The sequence below is a fragment of the Drosophila hydei genome, unplaced genomic scaffold, assembly GCF_003285905.1.
Source record: "Drosophila hydei strain 15085-1641.00,03,60 unplaced genomic scaffold, DhydRS2 tig00000001-arrow-pilon, whole genome shotgun sequence".
Taxonomy (NCBI): domain Eukaryota; kingdom Metazoa; phylum Arthropoda; class Insecta; order Diptera; family Drosophilidae; genus Drosophila; species Drosophila hydei.
Window position 1 is genome coordinate 11,835,923 of NW_022045643.1, and position 24,548 is coordinate 11,860,470.

The window sequence follows — 24,548 nt, forward strand, 5'->3', positions numbered from 1 at the left end:
CATATAAGCGAAGCTCTAAAGTCGTAATTTCACAATTTCAAGTATCTTAGATAATTAGAAAATTGTCATTAGACCCCGATGATTTCCACAAATAGTATGCCGCCGAGTGTTATCTTATTAGAAACCTCCTATTGCAAAAGTTTTTATTTCTAGTCCAGTGCCTACGTATATTTGGTAAAACATGATCGCTGGTCATCTGAATCAGTGTTCACAGCCGAAGAGGACGCGTTGCCAATGCTGCTGGATGTGCCGCCATTTGGTTGTTTCTTTTGCTCAAGTTTATGATTAATCAGCTGAAGGTATTCAAAAAGAGAAATACTTAAATAGGGTACTCAATAATTTATAATGATATATTACCTTTGTACGCAAATTTTTAATTTTACGCAATCTCTCAACAAAATTGGATGCATAGGGATCCTTTTTCTTCACACTTTGGTAGACAAGCGAGGCCAGCTGCAAGGGAATGTTCATGTTTAATTAATGAGTTTGTGGGATTATTGTAACTATTCTCTAGCAGTAACTCCATCTTCTATTCATTCTGCTCTATTTGTCTGCAAGAGCATTATTCTTACTCACATTTGCATGCAGAGCCATCTGCCGGGCTAGTAAAGGAGCACTGCGATCGGACACTATTCGCTGCTCTGGATGGGAGATCTCTTTTCGCGCCTTGACAAAGACACGATTTGAATTTAGCTCCAGCGGTTCAACAATCACACAGGCATAGTTAAAGTCGCCCTATAAGAAAACGCTTATTAGACTGCGTGTACAAATTTCTTATAAGGTAGAAAACATACTGATATCGTAGTTAAGTTATAATCCTCCCCACTTTCGTTGTAAATGATTTTAACAAAGTCATTGCCTATGTGCTTTTTCTTCTCGTTGCAATTGGGATCGTCCTGCAGATTTGTAGGCATCAAAGTAGCCACATGGAACGTGACCTGAACACAAAAACCAGGCCGGATTAGTTATCTTATCTATTCAATTATAAATGTATAAAATCTAACCTGTAGTATATCATCCTTCCATATGTATGCAAATTTGCCATCAGCGCCACTTTTATCGAGCCCAATGAACAAGTTATTCTGTTCGGCTTCCTTGAGGTTGACCAAAGTTCCAATGTTCCGCAGAAATTCAACATATCGAGTGCTACCATAGGAATTGCGCAAAATTTCCACCTCGTTGTTACACTGGTTTGGACCAACATACAAAATGCCGATCTTATGCGTCTCAAAAGGTGGCACAAGATCGAGCAGTGTCAATGTGCTCGAATACTCCGGGTCAACTTTGAGTGGTGTCTCTGTCACGGACTGCTGGCCAGTGCCGTAGAGCTGGAGAAAAACGAAACTGGGACTCATGCACAGCTTAGCATTGATGGACGGCTTGGCTGTGCCAAAGCTGCGAAAATTGGTAGCCGACGTGGGTCCAGTTTTTCCATTGTTCACCTCACGCACCGTTGATATCGTTTTGGAACGACCTCGCATCATGTCACCGCCCCCATTATTATAGTCTGAACCACCATTGTTACTGCCATAGCCGCTGCTATTGGACTTGGCTAGGCCGAGACCGGAGCTAGTTGGAGTTGGTGATTGTTTGGGTGGGATAATTGCCTGAACTTGGCCCGGGGACAAAGGTGGCTTACCAACTGCGCCCTGCTTCAGAGAGGATGCTGACGCAGAGGTCTGGACCAAGCCCGGCTGAGCTCCGGTTTCTGACACTTGGCTGTTAACATCGTCGGCTGAGTGCTGTTTGGGAGGCAATGCGCCAGCTCCTGGTTGCAGTGGACATTTTAGAGCACCTTGGGAGCCTTGCGGCGGCGTTGAACCAGCTATCTCCTCTGGTATAGCTTCGCAGCTGACACGCATATCTTTGGTGCTGTACTGTACGCTCTTCTTCTTCGACGGTAACTGGTGTTCTTCGAAGGATGCTTTTACGGCTTCCGGCTCTTGCGAGAGGGGCGCTGGCTTCGCAGCCAGGAATGCCTGTCGCCAGCTCGATGTCATCTCTGGACTGGAGTTGACGCGTCGCACCGGGTTTCGCACTCTACCTTGGCCGTCACCAAATGCTAAACCATCATCGTCCGCTTCACCATCACTGACGCTTCCACTGAGCGCTGCATCCTTGCCACGCTTGACACCCGCAGCCAGGCGTGGAATATCAATGGCCGCTGTGCCGCCGTTGCCACCGTTTCCCCCGCCGCCGGTACTGCTTACGGAATGAACCTCTTCTTGACGATACAGTGCCCGCGCCTTAGCCACCATGCGATTGCGAATTTCGGTGTTTGCTGCCACTGTAGCTGGTGTAAGTGCTGGTTCTGCATCCGCTTCTGGCTCTGCCACGGCCTCTTGCGCTGACTGCGCTTCCTGTTGCGATTGCTGCTGCTGCTGCGGTAGTTCCTGCATGGGGTTGTCTGGCCCAAACACGCCGCCATAGGCAGTGGGCAAGAAAAGGGAAACCACGCTATTGAATGGCAGATCCTGGCCGAAGCAGTCGTTGGCGATGGGATTCTCAATGCGAGTTATCCATGAAATATTACCCGTGGGACGTCTTATGAAGATTTCGGCCCAGCTAGTGCACGTACGCGCACAAACGGGTTGCTGCACTACTGGACCCGATCGCGTGGAAGGACCTACGCTGGCCGTTGACAAAGAGAGTGAGTTGCCCAAAAGCGAAGTATTGCTGCCCGTGTGGGAGCCTTCGGCTAGGTTACTGGCGCCAGAAGCCTCCGGATTGGACCCACGTCGCGAGTATGCGTCTAACGAGACCGTAGAACTGTTCGAGATCTGACGATGCGGATGCGCGGTAGCATCCGAGTTCGATGTTGATGAGGACGAAGTATGTTCCGTACTGCCGGCACTCTCATTGACGCTGCTATGCTGAAAGCTCATTTTCGTATAGCGCCGTTCCCGCTCCGGCGACAAAGGCGGTTGCACTGCATCGCTAAGACTCTTCGAATTTAAGCTAATACTGGGCGCCTTACTCAATTGAGCACAACGCTCGCAAAGTCCGTTGCGTGTGGGTCCCGATGGGCAGCCGGATGTGGTAATTGTGACCAAATTATGGCCCACCAGCCACGTTTGCGAGACGCCATCCTTCAACAAATAGTCAATGGCCGGCAAGCTGTATTACGAAAAGAGACCATATATAATATATGCAGGAAGTTGTTAATCATATTTACCGCTTGGGTAAAGAAGGACATGGCGAGAATGTATGACGTTCTAGAAAATCAAAGCACGTCTCAACCAAATCTGCATGAAAGTTGCGCAGCGTGTTGTTCATCAATGGACGCATATCTGAATCATTGCGGGTCGCTGCGCTATTCCGACTTCCTCGTTCCGTAAGACTAGTGCTGCGCTTACGACTCGAGGAATCTTCATTCACGTTCGAGTTAATGTTGACAATGTCGTTGTGTAGCATCTTAGCATTCGACTGCATGGACTTCAAGACAAATAATAGTTTAGCAAATGCATATCTGATGTCGCCTTAACTTACCATTTTAATATAGCTCACGCAATTCTTGCGCAGTTCCAGCTTGATCTTCAGAAACCAGCCCGCAATCACATGATGCGCCAAAGATACGGTATAGTGGTCGTATCGATGAGGCTTTGTGTATGGCAGCGATATGGCAAACACGTACATATTGTGCATGGGCGTAAAGTTGGAGAACAGATGGTTTGGCATATGGATCAAAACTGTTAACAAAAGAAAGCTCATTAATTAATTATATTAAGGACGAGGCAGTATGCAATATTGAAAATAAATCACTCACGGGATAGAAATTCCAAAACTGGTATGGCCACCGTATTCGTGTCGGACATCATGCTTATTTGCCATAAAATATCTGGTAGCTTACGCATTAGCGCTTCGGGCATCTCCAAGATGAGAATGGAAATTGTATTGATGCAGACACTGGCTGTGTTTGGCGTTTGTATGAGGGAGTAGAGGGCTGTAATGATGTTGTAGTGCTTTGGCGGCTGTAGGCACTCGTAATAGATAACCAGTGATGCGATTGCCCGCACCACAAGGCCGTGGAAGATATCGGTGGGTTGTTTAAACTTATTGTTGCTAACCGAGTTGATTTTAAACAGCGTATTGGCTAGCTTCTCGATATCGTTGCCCTGAATAAGGGCTTTATTCTGCAGCACCTTGGGCAGCTCCGTGATGACCAACTCGAACACAGAGTAATCAGAGTCCTGCTCTAGACAGCGGACAATCAGATTACAGACACGTCGTATAGAAATCGTTGCTGTTTGCGTTTGCGATGGTAATGGCAACTCGACACTCAAATAATGGCTAAACTTTAAGGTTTTGGGGCTGTCAGGATATCCAATGTGATAGGAGGCATTAGCGCGTATCTTGAGCATCCAGTCGAATATCTGCAGGGTATTGCTTAGATTAGCATATAGAGAAATACATACAATTTTAATTATTTTACCTGACGCCGCACTTTGCTGGCCTGTTCAAAGACCTTTGGGCGATCGTAGTGCAATTCTAGATGATCCATTAAAATATTGAATATCTTAATGGCATGAGCGGCCGGTTGGCGATGCAGCTTAATGGCAAACACCTCAACAAGCCCATCGATAGCGGCGCTTATATCGGAAATTTCGGCCACATTTTTTATGATAATGCTGCTGCCTGCCTCCGATGTGCTGGCGTCTGCCGCAATCTGGCGCAACTGCTCGAAAGGGCGATTGATGAGTGCCTCCAATATGTCCAACAACTCGAGGCAGCGTTTCGTATCGCAATGGCGCGCAAAGTTGGAGAGAGCAAGAGCCACCGCCCTGCGCACTTGTACGCTGGACTCCTGATGGATCTGCGCCAGCTGCGGCACAACAACTCGATCGAGAATCTCTTCTTCATAGCTGTATCGATTCTGGTTCATAATCTCCACAAGCGAATCGATGATCTTGATGCGCACATTCACGTTCGACATGCGGTAATAGCGGTGCACAAACTGGGTCAAGCACAAAAGCCACTCTGGACGAGTAGCAGTCACACGTTGCGTTCGATAATCGATTAAGCTCAGGACAGAGGATTCAGGACGTCGATCGGCGACCCGTTCGATCAGGTCGTAAATGCGATCTACATTGCAAAGTATTTGTGTGCGTTCATTTTTCAGCAATTTCTCAATACAGTCAATATTCTCGTGAAAGTTGATTTGTAAATGATGCAAACGATCCTTGTTAACACCCAAACGCTCTGCAAGATAAGACTTATTAATCACAACTGCAACGGACATCGCGGTCGATCACAATACGCACCATACTCCTCAATGTTGTCGACGATCGCCGACATAATGTCGCAAATCAGATCCCATATTATCTCGGAGAGTTCATGTCTGTATTTGTTGATCACCATGCGCACACTGAGAATCACTTCATAGGTCACAATCACCTCATTGCTATCCAATGCCTGTAACAGTTGATTAGTTTATATCAAGTTTATGAAAGACTGTTGCGGCAAGTTACATTCCGAAAGCCCATTAATACGTTGGTTGCATAGATCATTGAGGAGACCTGAAAAATGATATTCGAGCCAAAGATATTCATGTTCAGATGAAACACTGCCCCTCGCAACAGTTGGGCATCCTCGTACTGTCCCTTGTCGTTGAGTATGTTGCACATAATTTTCATGGAGTGATAGCCTAGCTGAGTACCCAGCAAATTTTTCATTATCTATAAAAATATAAAAAGTATAATTAATTTATATAATGATCATTTTAAAGATAAACTAAACACCGATATTTATCAATCGATCGAGTTGTTTTTGAAGGACAATTGTCATTTGGCAAAAGATTTTAAATTTATTTTACTAAAATCCTAAAATCATGAAGAAGCAGATTGTTAAGGAGGTAATAACTGTAAAGAAGGTGCGATATCTGCCTAGAGAGGAGCCACCACCACCTCCGCCACCACCGCGACAAGTACTTGTAGTAGGTCGCTGTACGCTGGATGTTATCAATATATGCAATGAAGAACCTAAGCCCGGCATGATCGAACGCACTGATGAGGGTTTCTTTCGCCTCGGCGGCTATGCTGCGAATTCATGTTGCGTATTGCGGCGTTTGGGGACCGCTTGTGCGTTTCTTGGACAGCTGACCAAAGCGCCCGCGTTCGAAAACTTGATGAATAGTTTCCAGGCCATGGACATTGACATTTCTAACTGCCCGCGCAACTGCCAACAGCCACCGCATCGCATCATCGTCGCTGTGTGGAACAAGGCGGAGCAGACAACCGTGGAGTATACGAATCATCATCACGAGCTCACCTATCAGCAATTCGTGGGCGCCGTTGACTACCGCAAATACTGCTGGATACACTTTGAGTCTCGCAACACCGGGGAAACGATTCGCATGGTGCGCGCTGTGCGAGCTTATAATGAGCGCAGTCCAGACGCTAATATCTTGTTGTCGGTGGATCTGGCCGACATGCGACCACATAGCTGCCTTATGGCCGCCTTAGCAGACTATGTGCTTGTCCGAAAACAGGTAAAGGTTGACAATGGCTATATGAATGGTCGAGAGACAGTGTGGGGAGTCCGTGATGCCATGACTGTCGCGCGCAAGCGCTGGCAAAGTAAGCAACCAAAGAAGACCCCATATACAACAGAAGATATGCCAGGATTGAACCCGGATACCAACACGTTGTATCAACCAATAATAATCTATGACAACTATGAAGAGGGATCCAGTTGTCTAATGCCCGACAACAAATATTTCAAGGTTGGTCCCCACAAGGCACAACAAATCGTCGATCCAATTGGCGAAGAAGAGACCTTTGTGGGTGCCTTCATCTATGCGATGCAAGGGGACAAAATGTCATTGCGGGATGCCATAGAATATGCCACACGAGCTGCTTGCTTTAAGGTATCCATATTTGGCTTCGATAAAATGCGCTGCATGCCCAAGGATCTCATTAGTTGTTATCATGCTTGATGCTGAATATTCTAATAAGTATTTGTTACAAAATTGTATGAAAACAAAATTAAGAAAACAAATGTAATATCTACAATTTGTATAGTGGGAAATAACAATGCATTTTCATGTAAGTCTAGAAATGCTCCTAAAGGCTTGTTGGTGAATCATAGAGTCGGCCTAGATAGGGTGCATGTTGATACTCATTTCGGAAGTCGGCAATCAAGTGGGGAATATTGATATTTAGTTGGTTAATTATCAACCCAGTTCATGGTCGATAAGAAACTGAAAACACCTGAACAGGGATCAGATAAGGTGTAAGAAAACACTGACTAACAACTAGAATTTCATTAGCATAAGCAAACAAATTGTAACCCCAATCTTGCATCTGAAATGAACTGATAAATTCAAAACCAGCCCATTTAGTGCCATAAAAGTAGAGCCGATATCAAAACTGCGGCGCATTCCACACAATTCCGCGGACACAAATAAATAAATACCTATGAAGAGCTGTGAGTTTGGGATTTTCCAATCTGATTTCCGTATTAAAGAGTTTCTTTGTCTTTCAGATCAGCTACAACTGAGCGTAGTCCTATTACTGCGGCTGGCAGTAATTCGAGCCAACACTCTAAGCGAGATCGAGTCGCTGTGCCGCAATGTCTCAACATGGACTCTTGTGCCGGACAAGCGGCACTGTGATAGATTCTATGTGTGTACGGGTATAAAAGATCGGAGCTACCAGGAGTTTAGATGTCCAGAGGAATACCATTTCAACAGCCTGGAGAAACGCTGCGTACGAGGCTCATGTGCCGCAACTTGCAAAACGATTGGTGTTCAACGCTTGGATGGCGATTGTACGCGCTTCAAGCATTGTTCCAATCGTGGTGAGCTCTCAATTGCAAAGTGCTCGTATGGCCTCTACTTCGATGCCAAACGAAAAGCTTGTCTGCCGGTAAACATAACGCCAGAGCATCAGTGCAGCTGCATAATGCCAGAGCATTCAACGCTGGCTAATTCGAACGACTGCCGAAGCTATTATCGTTGTGAACAGGGCCAGGCCATGCTGCAGCAATGTCCACATAATTATTATTATGATGTCACTATTAACAGCTGCCTGCTGGATACGCGAGGCGAATGCCAGCCAGCCGTTCAGCTTGTCCAACGTCCGTTGCAAGAGTGTCAAAGAGAAGGCAGTCGACTGGTGCCGCACTCTACGGACTGCAGCCGATACTACGTGTGCATTGGCAGCCAGGCCATTGAGTTGAGATGCCCCCAAGGCCAGTACTTCGATGTGGTATCGCGTTACTGCACGGATGACAAACATTACCAGTGCTTCGGTGTGACAACTAGCACAACAACTAAGCCAGCAACGCCAAATACAACACAGAACGTCAACAACAGTAACCAAATACATAAAGTGAACAGCAGCAAGCAGGCAGACCAGTTGAATGAGAACAGGCCCAAGCCTGAGGACATGACCAACAGCAAGCTGTCATCAAAATTTTTGTTATTGTAAAATTATATTCATTCCGTCTTAGGGGCTACTTGCCTGCCTTCCATGAAATAAACCAATAGTCTGACATACCTTATACGATGCTTGGCAATAGTGATTGCTGTTCACTGTGCGGCACAGTGTGACAATGCACTGATGTAACGGCTCGCTAGGGAATATGGTATAGCCAATGACCATCTCCAAGACGGTCAGGCATTGTAAGCCAATGTCGTCGTTCGGCACAGTGCAGCTCAATTCGCAAGCATTTCTGAAATACAAGGAGTTTTAATCAGTTTATTCAGGCAATTCAAATTAAACATGTCACCCACTGCACTATGCCAACAAGTATATCTTTGTCCAAGTGGGCTGCATTGAACTTAATGAGATTAATCATCATTTGCAGATAGGGACAGAGCAAATCGGCATCTGTGATAGCTGGTATCCACAGCAGCATAAATTTACCAATCTGTAAACAGACAAGTCAAATATATTGAAAAATTGAACCTCCATGTGGATCCGTGTCACCTTCTCTTCGAAATTGGTAATATCCTTGCCGTTCTCTGTGAGAGTGTCAAGTAGTTCTAGCAGATGTCGTAGATCCTCGTGCGCCTCATGATTTTGTATGACAAGGAAAAACTTTTCACGCATTAGCGTTAAGTTTTTGTATTGTGTGAAAATGAGGCGCTTATAGAAACTTAAAGCAATTTGGCGTGTTTCTGCCGGTTTGTTGGGCACAATGAGATCGTTGGTTAGTTGCCACAGATTAGTTATGGAGGTCTGCAGGTAATATAATATTTATAAGTTTACACAAATTGCCGGTGGTCAAAGCCCTTTTCTTACTTCATCCAAGTTAATATTTTGCAAATGCGAATCTCCTAGTTCTTTAAGCATTTTACAGCGCTGTGCAATTGGCTGCTCCGGTCGGAGCTCAAGCTCAAACTCTGGACGCAACGTTCGCTCGCCAGAATTGCCTGGCAAAATACATATTAATTAAAGCAATTGTTGCAATTGTTTTGGTCGTTTTTACCTGGTGGTTTCGTACTCTTAAGAAAATTTTTAAACTTGGATTTATCTCTGGAGCCCATCATAAATCGTTGTTTTTGCGTTGCTAGACGCTTAAATATCTATGGTGTACTTAAAATTCGTTCACGTCAATTGGAATAATCAAAATATAACACATTTATAAGGAATTGCAGCTGGATACTTGAGCAGTTGAGCCCAACTGATTACAGAAATAACAAAAAAGAGTAGGGATGCTCCCTTCAAAGAACCATATGCACGGAGCAAATATTTAACTCAATTACAAAGGTTGTTTTGCCTATTGATAAATAAAACAAAAAAAAACAAATTTATTGTTTTTATCTATTACCAACGATTAGTGATCATATCTACAAATAGACTATAATATCAATTTGCTAGTTACACATTATTTATTTCTTTCCATCCCTGCACATATTTTTTCGGTTCATTTTCTTCACAACATTTTGATAATGTTAAAATACAGCAGCCTTTCGAGTAACTTGGCTGCATATGGAGCTTAAAAGCTAACGTTGAATTTAAGTTATTCGATTTTCTATGCTACGTATAGAACACATCTTTCAACTAGAATAATAATTATTATTAAGAGAGTTTGAAATAATTTGCCAAGAATTAAAAGTGGTGACAGAAAAATTATGATTTCGCTGTTAATAACCCCTAACGGAATGTTAAGTTTTCGGTTGTCGAAAACATATGTTTTTATATTGTGAACCATATGGTGAACGACAATAAGTGACTTATTCGTTCATTTTGTGTAATGCATTGTTCCATTGAACTTATTCCGATTGATCCGAGACAACTCTATTCTGTAGCGTCTCCCAAAAAAGTGAACAAATTGCAATAACGAGAAATAAAATTTTTAATTTGTGTACATTTGTCATAGTGAAAAAATACCTCAGCGGGAGAGAGATATTTTACATTGCTATATTTCAAAACGCCAGTGTGTGTTTACAAATTTTATAATTAATTTAAAAGCTTACGGTGTACGGCGTGCATGTGTTCTTGATTGCAAAAAGAACGAAAACAACAGTTACTTGTCACATTTGACGCATCAAGCCAGACAAAGGTAAAAAGTCATATTCATATACATGCTCATTTATTTTGCGTAAGTATTAAATCGTAACAATATTTGCACATGAGATTAATACGATTATATTACGTCTCGTCGTCGTTCGCACTACATATTAGCAAGTCTATGTAAATACATGCATACAAACATGCGATGTGTGTGCGCAAATATCTGGGCATATACGAGTGTGTGTGCGATGTTTCATGAAAGGCAATTTCATCGGACCATTTTCGCTCGCTTTTTAAATTCACTTGTCCTTGTCGCGTATACATGCAGTTTAGCTTGAATGATCGCCATATTTACAATTTAATTTGGATCAACATTTCTCGTGCTCTTTTTTTATGTTTTGCAAAAACATTGCCAATAAGTTTATTTAATCAACTGGTATTTTAGCATAGAACATCATGAGCTCAACTGAAGAAAACAGCCCGGCAACCACGCCGCAGGAGAACGAACCAACAGCTGAACAAGCAAATCCCAGAGATTTGGAGAAAATCGAAGAGGAAAAACTGAAGTCTAAATATCCAAGTGGGATGCGTGTGCCTGGTGGTCATTCCGCGTTCCTTCAGAAGCGTCTTCAGAAAGGAGTAGGTTACATTACCGCATTTGCCCCAAAAGTATCAATTCTAACTCTGAATCTATTGTTTTCAATTTAAGCAAAAATTCTTTGACTCTGGAGATTATCAAATGGCTAAGCAAAAAGGTGGCGGCGTTAAGCAGGTGTTTGCCAATAAGGTGACCACCGGTGAAGCCATACCAACGCCCGAGACGGTGCCTGCTCGAAAAACGTCGATTATTCAACCGTGCAACAAGTTCCCAACGACGAGCTAAGCATCATATTTTACTGTTTACCTAGAAGCTCCTCACCTCCTGATGCGCTCCAAATGCTCTTTAATTAATATTATAGTTTATTACTAAGTTGGCTGATCTATGTGCACTTAGCCTTTGCGCTGGCGCTCGTTTTGCCGAATTGTGAACATTTCATCCCCAAGTTTTCTTTGATTTAATTTATTCCCGCAAACACCGCATTTGTTTCCTACTTTCCTTTTGCTCCAATAAAATTTCGCGTATCTATTACGAGCTTGCGCCAATCTCAAGAACATTGAATGTATTATGGCACTCTTGAAGCAGCACTATTCAAAAGTTCTAATTAACAATATATTACCCTGATCGTATGTAGTTGTAAGTTATTGAAATCGTAATAAACTTAAGTTGTAACCAGTTCAATTCAACGTGTTTAAAATAACTGATAAAAAAATATTTTTATATTAATTCAGTGCTCGCTGTAAGTGCAGTGAACTGAATAAATCTAGTGTCATTTTAGTACAATTTAAATCGATCATTTTGTACACCAGAATGCATCGCTGGGGTGTGCTCTGTCAATGGAGCTGGTTTTGGTGCATATCGCACAAAATTGAAAGGTAATCGTAAGTATTTTAGTATTATATGCACAATATATTTATAATAACAAATGCAAAATAAATACATGAAATTATATCTTCTCACGGTTGCACGAATCCATTTGTTATCGATAGTAACAGCAACCCGAACTCAGCTCATCTCCAATACATTCAACGAAAAGAACAACTGTTTGATTTATTTGCAATAATTTTGTATTTTAAATTAGTTGAATAATAAATAGTATTATTATTTTGAATGGAAGCGGTTTGTAGCGCCAACGAGCGTGTTTTCAACTCAGTTACAAAAATAGATGTGCAACTTTCGCAGGATGAGTACGCCCAAAGGTATGAAACAGCTGCAGCTGCAGTGCAGCCTTCGCCAGCCTCCATTGTCCAGAGGCGCACAAAAATCTACGAATCGCAACTGTCACATCAATCAGCCAACACATTCGGTTCTCGACTGGAAAAGCTGTCAGAGGGTCAGAAGCTTATGGATGATCAGTGCACCGACTTAAATTGTGCGCTGGGCAATAATATTGCGAACTGTCTAAAAAACATGTATATCACCCAAAAGAAGCAACAAACCGATCAGCAACAACAGCAACTATCAAAGTGTGTAGGGCTAACCAGCAACAGCAAGATGATGTTAGCCAAACCACTTCGATTGCAATCGAGTCCCTGTTTCGAGGAAAATCTTCCACAATATGCTGATCCTAAGGGGCCTAGAATTTTAAGATCGATCGAGAATATGCGGGACTCACTGAAGCCAATCGTATTTCGTCGCTTATCAGATTTTTATTTAAGCGACATTAATGCAATGCGCAATGCTCAAAAGAACCAGCCGAAATCCACGCTAAGATGCTCGATATTGAAGGATTCAATGTCACGTATAAACGAATCCAAGCGAGTGACGCGTCGTGTTAACGTAAAGTTGCCTTTAAGGGAGAAAGAAAAAGCGACTATATGCGAATCCGTTGCTAAGAAAGATTCAACGATGCCTGCTGCACTGGAGAAGCATTTCGTTTCGGATCAGCTTGTGAGCAACGAGCTAAAATGGCACAATGATCAGACATTGCAATTATATTTCATTGAGATGCCTCTTCTTATCGAGCATCTAAAACAGGCTGCAGGTGTGAAAATGTGCATTAACTTGAGTATTTAATAACTAATTACCTTTCAATTTTCTAAAGCGGGCCTGCAATCAGAAACGATTGTTTGCACGGACGAAGGAAATTTTGTGTTGAAGCCCAACATAACACTAAGCGTTGTTTTGCCCGAATTACTGGCTGAATTTGCAGAACCATTCCTTGCCTCCGGCAAAGCCTATCGTCGACTAAGTGGACGCACTCACTGGCAGCACACCTCGAATCGAATTGAACGGCCTCTCAACCGAGTGAGCACAATCATAATACATTTGAAAGTTTCCATATGCAAGCAACCTTCATCTTTGCAGGCTTTGCGTCAGGCAATAATAAATTTCCTTACAAATAGCCGGCTGTTTCTACTAACGCTATCTGCCAAAAACTTAGGACAATTGCTGCGCGGCGCAGGCCCCGCCATGGATTTGCTGCAACAGATGGATCAAATGCTACAATCTGATCAAAGTCGTAAGTATGTTTATCCCTCGACTGTCTCGCTAAGCTTAAATGTTTTTGAATTCCAGTGAATAATGCCGACGGTATAAGCGGCATGAGTGGAATGAGTCTGTTGAGCTTCGTTTGGTCGTTCATTAATGTGGGCATCAATTGCCAATTCTCGCAATTACTTTTGTACCTGTTAAGGTCGTTGTGTGAGACGTATTTCGCACAGCTGCAACGTTGGCTCTACCATGGTGAACTCGACGAGCCCTTCAACGAGCTCTTCATTAATTCGTGCTCGCATAAATTAATGCACGAGCGCAGCAAAGAGTTTTTCGACAAGGCGTATTACGTACGATCCGATGCAGTGCCTGGCTTTTTAATGGGCTATGAACAGGCCATACTTCAATGCGGAAAATACAATCGATTTCTAAAGAACTATAATTCCCAGGTGAGTAGACATAACGTGCTTATTGAACTGATTGAAGAACAGATTCGTTGCCCTTTAGCATGCAGTATTCAGTTTAAAATATCCCAACTTAGTTGTCTGCCTGTCGGAGCAGCAGTTGATGAAAATGCGCCACGAATTGGAACAGCATTACGATCAAATACTGCAGAATATCAAGCCATTCAATATGCAAGACATCTTCGAGGAGCAAATAGAAAATAGCCGACGCTTTGGTAATCGCATGTGGGATTGCACTCAGTCGTTTATTGCTGCTTGGAAGCAGGAACAGCATGATTTGCAATTAGAAGCAAACGTAGTTAAAAAACGACGCTACGATGAACTTAATGAACAGCGAGAGCAACAAGAGCAGTTGCGATTGGAGCAGCAACGCTTAGAGGTAGTACTTGAGATGCAATACCAGCAAAATTGCGATAAGATGGAAGAACAACACTTGCGACAGAATAAAAAGACGTTGGAAGAACAAGTGGCTCCTTTAATACAAAAAACAACAACTCCGATGGAAACGACTGAGGACGTCAGCCCAGACGACAGCACATGCAGCAGTCGCAGTTTTGTGTCATGCGAGGAACCAGACTTAGAGATGATAACGGTAAAGCCGGAGACAGAAGTGGCACAGCCTAATCCCGCTGACGTGCTCAATTCTAATGAGAGCGATATGAATTTGGCTCGCAATCGTATGCGCAACAATTCATCCGAACAGTTCCAGGAATGTCAAATGAAAGTGAATCTGCGCCAAGTGGCGACCACCAGCCTAACCTCTTACACAGAAGCGGAACGTAATCGTATGCGAGTTCTCAATTGCACAGAGCAGCAAACTAAATTGCCGCCAGATATGAACATGAATATCGAAGATCTCACAGATTTGCAGCGGAATCGGTTGCGCATGCAACAGCATAATACTTTTAGTTCGTTCAACAGTGACGACGATGTTAATACTGAGTCCCAGAAGCGTTTGTTGCATTCAGACTCGGAACTTGCACGAAACCGCCGACATGTAATGGACGGAGACTTCACAATCAGTGGAGGCTTAGGCAATGCCCTGCATTTGCCATTGACGCCACAACAGCCAAGTGTGGAGTCAACATTAGACACAGGAACTCCCATGTCCATCACATCCGATGTGGAAATTGCTGTTGATGTTCCAGAAGAAATAGTTGACGCGGCTAATAACAATGATACAAATATTAGTAGTCACTGTGATCAGGATGGCACAGATCAAGTTCCGTTAACTGTGCCTACGCCTCAAATTGTACCTGTACAAAAGGAAAAACCAGTATTTAAATTACCTATAGTACAAATGGATAGGGAGCAGTCAAATGCTACCGTTCAGATAGAAGAAATCGGTCATAATCCATTCATAATCAAGCGTTATATGCAGCTTTCTGTCTTGTTGCCACTTAAGTCGCATTTGTCGCTCCTACGCAACGAGGTTTTGCGCATATTTCATGAGCAAAAAGTTTATGATTATTTTTGCGATCTACGCAAATATTTTTTTTTGCTAGACGGCGAATTCGGAACTATGCTTATTAGCGGAATTCTGGCTCGAATTGAATCTTGCTCAATGCCACATAGGCTATGCCAGAAAGGTGTCCTGGACTCCATACTCAACAATTCACTTGGTAACAGAGCGATAGAAGGATCTTTGACGGCTTTAGTGGCCGATAATCTGGCTTTGAATTGCACAAATATACCGGAATCTATTGATATAATGGACATCAATGCTCTGTCCATATTTAAACTGGAGTGCAAGATGGACTGGCCACTGAACCTAGTGTTCAGTGTTGAGACCATGGAAAAATATGGACAAATATTCACGCACTTGATGAAGCTTCGACATGTCAGCTTTATAATGGAACGGACCTATCAGGACTTCCAACAGTCATCGAGACTCCATGGTCGAAGGCTACAGCAGTCGCCGCAGTATCGTCATTTGCAAATGGTGCGTCACAAATTGTCACATTTTGTCCTCACGCTGCAGAATCATCTGGTCACAAACGCATTGGAGGGCACATGGAAGTCCTTTACCGATGAGCTGATCTCGGTACATTCTGTTGAAGAACTTTATCAGCGACACGTGGACTACTTAAAGGAGATCGCATTCTTTTCGCTACTCAATCGTCGGAGCACCAAATTTCGGGAAACTATTGATAGTATACTTGTGATTGCGCTCCGTTTTTGCAAGTAAGTTAATATTGAAAAAAAACGTATTCACCTTTTATTTTAATAATTGTTTGAACATTTTTTTGTTTGCAGAATTCTTAACTCAAGGTCATTTGTTTTGGATGAAGAAAATCAGTTTGTTCATCCACGCTATAAGCGATTAGTATTCGAGGAAGCCGAATTTGAAAAATTCATTCGATATGCCATATACTTAGGAAACAAAGTGGCTGCTTCAGGATATCAAGATAAAATAATTGATCTTATACGTATCATTAATTATAATAACTACTATAATGTATCTGATAGCAGTAAATAAATAAAATGTTATTAGCTTTTCTATTTAACATAAGACTGTTTATGATAAAAAAAATACCAATACCATAAAACATTTACTACTAATATTAAGCTAAATGAACCAATCTTTTTAACGGAAAAAATTGAAAAACAGTGTTGTCCATTACACAATTATTAATATTTTTCTTGGACACACTGGCATAGACTTGAACTTCAAAGTTATCGATATCATTTCGATAAATAACAATATTTTGTTTACCGACTGGTGCGGCAAAGCGAAGCGAGTTGATTGTTGACTACCTGTGCGAAGAATCCTCGACTTACCCAAAAGTATTAAACCCGAAAGAACCGAATCGCTGACAGGTCAGCAATCAACAGGCAGCGCGATTTTCTCATATTTGTAATGCTTGACTACATGTCAGCATTGCATATAAGTACAGCACGCTCAACGTACAACATGGACAGAACCTCGGATGCCGATGCGGTAAATACAATAAATACAATGGGCAGTGTTGAGCTACAGCTAAATAGCTCCTATATTCTTCAGTGTTCGATGTCTTCGCTTGAAAGCGAAAGTGATTTGTCGCTGGCCCTTGAGCACGACATGGGCGATCCGGTAGACTGCGACGAGCTGCCTGCCTTCGAAATACGGGCTTACTCGCCACATGGACGCACCCCATCGCCAATTGATGATTTTAATGTATCGGATATCGAAACGCCAAAGCAGATACCAGCCCAACAGCGCAGTCCTGGGCGCCAGAACAATCCAGAGTTTGTAGCATTGCATGAGATCAATGCACAAATAAGTGCACCTAACCACAATCAAGATGAATCAACAGTAGGCCTGAAGCATGCCAACAGCTTGGAAACTATTTTTGAAGGCGTGTTTTTGAATACACCACCGCGTGAAAAGCTCAACAAAAGTGCAGGTTACGGCTCGAATCCGAACTCGGCCAATCGCTATACGCCAAAACGAAGTCGCGCCAACCTAATGGAATTGGTGGCAATGAATCGTCTGCATCTCGATGGACAGGAAAACCAATCACCATGCAATCAATTACAAGATGAGCTTACCTAGTTTCTATATTCTGGGCAAACAATGCCGGAACCAAAGCCATATATGACACATTTGCTTAGACTGCCACTGATTTTCTAGATTTAAGTTAGGTACACTTTGTGTATCTCAATGGATAAGCATTATTTTTATATAATTTTATATTTTCGATGCTGAATTTAAAAAGTAAAACATCTGTCTTTCCATGTTTCAAACATTTAACAGCATGTGTGTTTTATTTTATGATGGGACTTTCAATATTCTTTGAGTTCCAGGTAGGCGAAGCATACGGGCCGTATCAGCTGCTCAGATGGTACCTACATTATTTACCTGAACAAATTCCAGAGACCAAAGCGAGGATGTATTAAGATGAAGCAACTGCTAAGCTTCAGAAATTTTGATCAAACTGTATTTCGCACACACATCTGTTTTTGACGCCACAAATTAGATAAGATAAAAACATTGTAGAATTTGTAGAATAAATTTCAGATTCTGAGTTTTCTGTCGATTATTTAAATCAAAAGAAAACGTTTACCAACTTTGATTATAACCGAAACCCCGAGATTTTAGTCATATACGGTTTCCGAATTCCTCAAATTTGAAGACGCTTAAGCAGAAAGCTTTTCCATTTATAAAATAAAACTTCATTTTTTATTCGCTTATGCAACTATTTTAATGATAATTTTTGGCTTACATTAAAAATATTTAAAACTTATTTTCTAAAGTTTTTCCTATATACACATATATAGGGGAGTACGTTGTCTTTCGATTAAAAAAAAAGATTTTGAACATAAATCTTAATGGTTTCACATTTAAATATAAAAAGTGACGCTGCGATTGGGATTACGTCTTTCATAAACCAAAATTAAATTTTAATTTTATTATAAAAAAAACAAAGAACTCGAAAAATACATAAAAAGCTTCATATTTTTTAGATAAAAATAATAATTCTAGATGTGTAACAGGATTAAAAAATCTATATACATATATATTGAAATCACTTTCATATTATCTTAATTAAAAAATTCTTGAAAACAAAAATGTTATAATAACGATTGGGTATGCTTATTAAATAGTGTGGGGAATGTTTGATGAACACACAAAAATAATGCGAATGTACGTATCGTTTAACTGTTAATTTTGTAAGAATTATACAAAAATTTAAGTGAGGTGGCGCAACATATATATTATTCCTTCGAATAGCATGCCTTCTTTGCTGTCGAATGCTGTACAACTTAATGTATATTTTTATATATAGTGAAGCTTCATGTAAATGGTCAAAAGTTCTTAGAGTGACGTGACGCCGAAAAAACTTTGACGCGAAGAAGACCCGGATTAACCTCCTGCCAGCTGCAAAAAGAATCAAATAAAATAAATTAAACATTTAGTTTTGTTATGCATAAGGAAATACGTACCGCAAATGTCGCTCTGCCAATCTAGCCTTCACATTTTTCTTAATGGTCGATACACCATTTGCACTGTGTAGCCCTCGACCCGTTATGATAAAAACATGCTTATAGACTCGTGTGCAGTTGCGCAGAACATTTATATGACGATCCAGAAATAAATCGAGACTGCTAACCGCCTCTATAGTATGTAGATAGTGTAGATCAAGCAGATCTGGATTGTTTTGTGTATGCTTATGTACCTCCATGATGCAGTTGGCCGCACGATGATTGAAAAAGTCCATCTTTTTCTTATGCAGCTGAGCAATTTCTGAGTAGTAGAGCGCAACGCTTCCATTGCCTTGCTGTATCGCCTGCTTAGCTTTCAAGTTGCATTCTGCTCTCAGTTGGGCATGATGGGCGGCTAAGTTACGTGTCTCTTCAAAGTCTCGCAATGCGGCACACTTGGCTTCTTCGTGCAACTGTGGCGACTGCGATTTGGCAGTGCCTGCGGTACGTGGGCTGGCAAGTTTCGGCTGTGACAGTTGCGGCGGCTGTTGCACTTGTTGATTGAGCTGTTATAGAGCAACAATTTGTTTAATAAGAGATTAAATTATAATTTTAATCATTGCGCTGACCTTTTCGTTTTCAAGCTGTGCCTGCTCATAGAGCTCGGCGCTGGTTAATTCAACCTTTACATCGCTATCCAACACCTCCACGGTCTTTACATAGTTATTATCTGTCTCTGCAAAAACCTGCAGCACGGTATCGCAGGGTATTTCAGGAAATTTCTCGCATAGTTTCATTTTTGTTAAGTGAGTGGCAATATCATTGGGTTTGTTTTGAATCGCTTGATTTGCTGCTTGGTGTTCACTGTTGTAGATGCTCCAGGCGAGCTCCATATCAAGCAGTTCGTTTACATTGCCAGGCGATTCGCTGCATTCGGCATATTTTGGATGCTTGAGTAGACGTGCGAATTGCTCATCGTCTCGCAATGTTTGCTGACGTTGTTCTTCAAGCTGATTGTGAACCGCTTCCATCCAAACCATGTAGAGCTGCTTGGCCTGATGTCGTGGCATAAACACCTTGGTTGGCAATGACTCCGACTCTTTGGGCAGCATTTCACCCTCCCACTGAAAATGACTGCGCAGTTGCTTAATTAAACATTCACCCAGATCTATTTCTAACAATGCATTATCCTCCGAATCATCGTCGTCCTCGTCAGCAACTGAAGACGCACCAGCAGTAACAATAGCTGGTGCTGGCTCCACGACTGGCAGCGGTTGATCTAAAATTCCATTGCGTATGTCTCGTATTTTGCGCGTATGCTCCGAATACTGATCATCGCCTAAAACAAAACGGTTTTCGATCTCCAGCTGTAGTTCCCTGTTGGCAAAACCAGTGCCAGCATTGCGCTTGGCACGTGGCTGACGCTGCGGCTTCGACTGGTATTTGTTCAGTATTGGTGGGCATACAGCAGCAGGGGTAGCTACAGTTTGCATTTGAAAATTGTTCCGGTTGCAATTGCATTGAAATTCTTCGACTTCCTGGAGTAACGTCTCGTCAGCATTGTCTGTTTTGAGCTCATCTTCTTTGATTAATATGTCCACTGCCCAATCGACATCGCCGTTGCACTTCCCATACAAGTCCCAGAGACCTCCCAACTGTTTGTTCGGATACATTTGACGTAATAGCACAAAGCCATCCGCCTCGTTCGGACAGTTCAAGCTGTGCCGCTGCAGGGCGTTGTGAGCAGCATCTGTGACCGATGCTGAATCCCCACTTATCGCTGCTTCTGGTTGATCATCTCGCAACAAATCCAGTAACGAACTTTCACCTGTTGCTCCTGCACCGCTGGCAACAGTTGTTTGTATGGGAAGGTCACTCTGCTGTGCCCAATAATTATTCACATTTTGCTCATACGGCATCCAGGTTTGAGCATTAACATTTAGTTTGAAGCCATCCGATTGGCTTTTGGAGCTGGGTCGTTCCGGTTGTACTGATGAAGTTACTGGTGCTGGCAGCGTCGGCAGCGGCGGCTGCAGTCGCAACTGCGGCAATGGCACTGTGTATTTGGTATCCTTAAGAAACTGTTAATAAAATAATAATTACATATTATTTATTATTGGATTACATGTTTTAGTTGTTTTCATACCCCGATTAGCTCGGCCACGCTGGTCTTCTCATAGCGATCAATCATGCGTTTTATGGTATCTTTTGGTACCTGGTGCACGTTCTTCTGGGCCAGTTTTGTAGCTGATTTGGACCAACTTGTTTGGGGTTCCAGTAGCTCCACTATATAACCATGCTGCACGGCAATTTGTACATACGGTTGCATTTCCCATTTCATAATATTCGTATTGTCCACTATGATGGGGCTCCACCCAGCTGCCGCTTTGCGCTTCACACGCTCCTTATTCCACTCATGCGCTTCTGGCAGGAAATTTGGATTGAATTCGTAGCCATTAGCCGTGAGAAAGTAATCATCACTGCTGTACACGAAATCCGTAATGGGATACTGATCCAGTATATGAATTTGATTTAATATTGATTTGGCCATTGTGGATTTACCACTTCCCGCCGGTCCCCGCATAATAATCATAATTTTTTGACCAGCTTGCGCTTTTTTACAGATTTCATTGAATTCTTTGCTTTGGCTGTTGTTCATACTGTTGGCGCTCATTTTTGCCGTTGCTGTTGGTTCTGGCGTAATGTATTTGTTTGTGCTACAATTGTTGTTGTTGTTGGTGTTGGTACTGGTGTGGGTGTTGGTGCTGGTGTTGGAGTTGGAGTTTCTGTCGGTATTACTCTCTTCTTTTATGGAGAGTTTCTCATTAAGCCAGCATGAAATGTTTTCCGCTTGTTCAGCAAAATTTCCCGCCGTTGACATTTTTGTTGTGCTCGTAGTTTTTTTCTGTTCGTACCGTACAGTTTTCGCCTGGCATCAAATTTGAAGGACATACATACATGTGTAAAATGCATAAATATAACTGCGCAGTTATCTGTTTTAGTAATGTCGCCGCTATAGCACTAATGAATGATCCTCACAAATGTTTAGAGCCAATATCAGTCTCACCTTAAATATCAAGCACTTTTGGATTCAAGGTGTGCGCGAATCTTCGATATGTTGCGCAAATAGGTGTCGTACTTCGCTTAAGTTATATTATAAATTACTTTATTATTTCCAATTTTGAGCGAAGTTCTTAAAATTAAGTTGTGAATTTTTCCAAAACATTGTAAAATGTACACTACGGACCGACGACATGTTCGATTATGGTATCGATATGTCGATACATTAATTTCGCGGAGATTGTGAAGCATTTAATGCTATCATCCGTATGTTTTATTTACTGTCGACAGATATTGCAAGAGAATTCAAGTTAAATTTTAACGGTATATCGATACTTTTAAGTAATTCGCTTTTGTTTTAAATTCTTATATTCATATCTAGGCTCATCTCTTAATGAAAGTCCATTAAATGTCTTTATTACGTGACTACCATGCTGGGTGGAGTGATATAATTTCTTATCGATATGTCTTATAGCACACATCTCTATTGAAAACAGCTGCATCAGACATTGACTGTATATCCACACTTTTGTGTATTTCAACTTTCATATAAAGAGGAGAAAATATTAAAAAATGACCGACTGGGTTAAAATTGCTGAAGACCAAGAGGTACCGAAATTGAAAATTGATTTAAATGCAGATGTACCGGCTACGACAACAACAGGCAATAAGGACAATGAAGCCGATGTTGCTGACCCAGCGGAAACGAGTCTACTTATAAAGATATTGGGCAAGGGATTGGTTAACACCAAGCAGTCGTTGGATATTCAACAAAAAAATCCCAATTCACCATTGCATTCTGTGAAAACATTTGAGGCACTACATCTCAAACCCGAACTACTGAAGGGTATTTACGCCATGGGCTTCAATACGCCATCGAAAATTCAAGAAACCGCATTGCCAACTCTGCTTGCCGATCCACCGCAAAATATGATAGCTCAAAGTCAATCAGGCACTGGAAAAACCGCTGCATTCGTCTTGGCAATGCTCAGCCGCGTAAACGTTGCTCTGGACCATCCTCAAGTTCTATGCCTATCGCCCACATACGAACTTGCAATTCAAACTGGAGAAGTTGCGGCACGTATGGGTCAATTTTGTCCCGAAATTAAACTGAGATTCGCAGTTCGTGGCGAAGAAGGTAAATTTATTTGATTTTATGTGTATGCTTATAATAATTTCTTGTATATTTTGATTTAGTTGATAGGAACTCAAAGATTACGGAACATATTTTAATTGGCACGCCCGGTAAAATGTTAGACTGGGGTCTCAAGATGCGTCTGTTCGATATGAAAAAGATACGAGTATTCGTATTAGACGAAGCAGATGTTATGATTGCAACGCAAGGCCATCACGATCAATGCATTCGAATTCATAAAATGCTCAATTCGCAATGCCAAATGTTATTCTTCTCGGCGACGTACGACAAGGAAGTTATGGATTTTGCACGCTTGATTGTATCGGAGCCAACAATAATTCGATTGATGCGCGAAGAAGAATCTCTGGACAATATTAAGCAATATTATGTTAATTGCAAAAACGAAGAAGGCAAATACAATGCAATTCAAAACATTTATGGTTGCATCAGCATAGGCCAAGCTATCATATTTTGTCACACGCGCAAAACAGCTGCCTGGCTGGCAGCTAAAATGACGGCTGATGCACATTCAGTTGCAGTTCTTTCTGGTGACTTGACCGTGGAACAGAGACTTGCTGTTTTGGACCGATTTAGGTCTGGCCAGGAGAAGGTACTCATTACTACGAATGTTCTTTCGCGCGGCATTGACATCGAACAGGTGACAATCGTTGTTAACTTCGATCTGCCTGTTGATCTTCGTGGCAATGCCGATTGTGAAACCTATTTACATCGAATTGGTCGCACTGGTCGATTCGGCAAGTCTGGCATTGCTATAAATCTGATCGATGGGGAGAAAAGTATGTCTGTCTGCCGTGCTATCGAGAAACACTTTCAAAAAGATATCATTTATTTGAACACCGATAATGCAGATGATATTGAAAAGATTGGTAATTAAATCATTGCAATCATTCCCCTCATTTAGCATTAAGCCAGCAACGTATGTGAAACTTCTCTTGAAATAAAAATTATCTCTGAATAATACATTCAAGGCATATACATTTTCAAACATTTTTTATCTACATATTCGAAATAAAAACACACGTATTCATACAAAGAATAAATTCATATAAAAATTTATAAACTTTTATTTTATATTATATGTCAATCAATTATGTTTAAGCTCCAGAAAATACACACTGTTAAGCGAATTAGTATATTTAATGCGATATTGACTAAAGTGGGCAAAATTAGAACTAATATTTTTGTCAGTAATAACACCAATGGAGGCAAGAACGTAAAAATCAATCTTAACACATTTAAGATTATGATAAATACACATTTAAGAGCAATAATGAGCACACTTTCAAATACTAGAAATAGATTCCGATCGTTCTGATATTTTTGGTAATTGCCTCCGTTCCAATTGCGGCATGAAGTCGGTCTTGGCTTGCTCTGTCCATTTCTCTGGTCACGATTATCATTTGGTGTTTTGCTGTACATTATATCATATGCTCTACGTCGTGCTGGATCGGAAAGTACTGCGTATGCTCTAT

At 41.8% G+C, this 24,548-nt stretch overlaps 8 protein-coding genes across 10 annotated transcripts; 6 read left to right on the forward strand and 2 right to left on the reverse strand.

Annotated features, from left to right (window-relative positions):
- Positions 1–144: 144 nt before the first annotated feature.
- LOC111601001 (tuberin) lies at positions 145–10,144 on the reverse strand. Its single transcript, XM_023317397.2, has 17 exons — positions 9,829–10,144; positions 9,433–9,723; positions 9,246–9,376; positions 8,931–9,182; positions 8,735–8,871; positions 8,499–8,673; positions 5,469–5,675; positions 5,262–5,412; positions 4,433–5,199; positions 3,767–4,373; positions 3,490–3,689; positions 3,176–3,435; positions 1,005–3,117; positions 795–938; positions 577–735; positions 358–453; positions 145–293 (listed from the first exon to the last, which is right to left on the reverse strand). The coding sequence occupies exons 2-17, from the start codon at positions 9,491–9,493 to the stop codon at positions 162–164; spliced, it is 5,592 nt and encodes a 1,863-aa protein (XP_023173165.2). The 5' UTR covers positions 9,494–9,723; positions 9,829–10,144; the 3' UTR covers positions 145–161.
- LOC111601003 (ketohexokinase) lies at positions 5,752–6,948 on the forward strand. The gene has a single exon (XM_023317401.2). The coding sequence runs from the start codon at positions 5,828–5,830 to the stop codon at positions 6,932–6,934; it is 1,107 nt and encodes a 368-aa protein (XP_023173169.2). The 5' UTR covers positions 5,752–5,827; the 3' UTR covers positions 6,935–6,948.
- On the forward strand, positions 7,110–8,465 carry LOC111601004 (peritrophin-48). Its single transcript, XM_023317402.2, has 2 exons — positions 7,110–7,425; positions 7,483–8,465. The coding sequence occupies exons 1-2, from the start codon at positions 7,416–7,418 to the stop codon at positions 8,427–8,429; spliced, it is 957 nt and encodes a 318-aa protein (XP_023173170.2). The 5' UTR covers positions 7,110–7,415; the 3' UTR covers positions 8,430–8,465.
- Positions 10,145–10,237: 93 nt separating the features above from the next.
- Positions 10,238–11,739, forward strand: LOC111601007 (alpha-endosulfine). 2 transcript variants are annotated; one of them, XM_023317407.2, is made up of 3 exons: positions 10,238–10,509; positions 10,911–11,099; positions 11,170–11,739. In XM_023317407.2, exons 2-3 carry the CDS (start codon positions 10,917–10,919, stop codon positions 11,341–11,343), a joined length of 357 nt encoding a protein of 118 aa, XP_023173175.1. In that variant the 5' UTR covers positions 10,238–10,509; positions 10,911–10,916; the 3' UTR covers positions 11,344–11,739. The 2 variants fall into 2 exon arrangements, with proteins under 2 accessions (XP_023173175.1, XP_023173174.1); XM_023317406.2 differs by having other exon boundaries at positions 10,242–10,509; positions 10,906–11,099.
- A 317-nt stretch (positions 11,740–12,056) lies between these two features.
- Positions 12,057–16,434, forward strand: LOC111600940 (gamma-tubulin complex component 6). Its single transcript, XM_023317311.2, has 6 exons — positions 12,057–13,042; positions 13,103–13,305; positions 13,366–13,519; positions 13,576–13,940; positions 13,999–16,139; positions 16,212–16,434. Exons 1-6 carry the CDS (start codon positions 12,169–12,171, stop codon positions 16,432–16,434), a joined length of 3,960 nt encoding a protein of 1,319 aa, XP_023173079.2. The 5' UTR covers positions 12,057–12,168.
- Positions 16,435–16,638: 204 nt separating this feature from the next.
- Positions 16,639–17,688, forward strand: LOC111600971. The gene is made up of 2 exons (XM_023317354.2): positions 16,639–16,896; positions 16,960–17,688. The coding sequence occupies exons 1-2, from the start codon at positions 16,816–16,818 to the stop codon at positions 17,488–17,490; spliced, it is 612 nt and encodes a 203-aa protein (XP_023173122.1). The 5' UTR covers positions 16,639–16,815; the 3' UTR covers positions 17,491–17,688.
- An 815-nt stretch (positions 17,689–18,503) lies between these two features.
- On the reverse strand, positions 18,504–22,108 carry LOC111600974. Of its 2 annotated transcripts, none has more exons than XM_023317357.2 (4): positions 21,007–22,108; positions 19,490–20,941; positions 18,882–19,426; positions 18,504–18,816 (listed from the first exon to the last, which is right to left on the reverse strand). In XM_023317357.2, exons 1-4 carry the CDS (start codon positions 21,739–21,741, stop codon positions 18,744–18,746), a joined length of 2,805 nt encoding a protein of 934 aa, XP_023173125.2. In that variant the 5' UTR covers positions 21,742–22,108; the 3' UTR covers positions 18,504–18,743. The 2 variants fall into 2 exon arrangements, with proteins under 2 accessions (XP_023173125.2, XP_023173126.2); XM_023317358.2 differs by lacking the exon at positions 18,504–18,816 and having other exon boundaries at positions 18,933–19,053; positions 19,115–19,426.
- Positions 22,109–22,376: 268 nt separating this feature from the next.
- LOC111600939 (DEAD-box helicase Dbp80) lies at positions 22,377–24,091 on the forward strand. The gene is made up of 2 exons (XM_023317310.2): positions 22,377–23,058; positions 23,118–24,091. Exons 1-2 carry the CDS (start codon positions 22,494–22,496, stop codon positions 23,948–23,950), a joined length of 1,398 nt encoding a protein of 465 aa, XP_023173078.2. The 5' UTR covers positions 22,377–22,493; the 3' UTR covers positions 23,951–24,091.
- Positions 24,092–24,548: the final 457 nt, after the last annotated feature.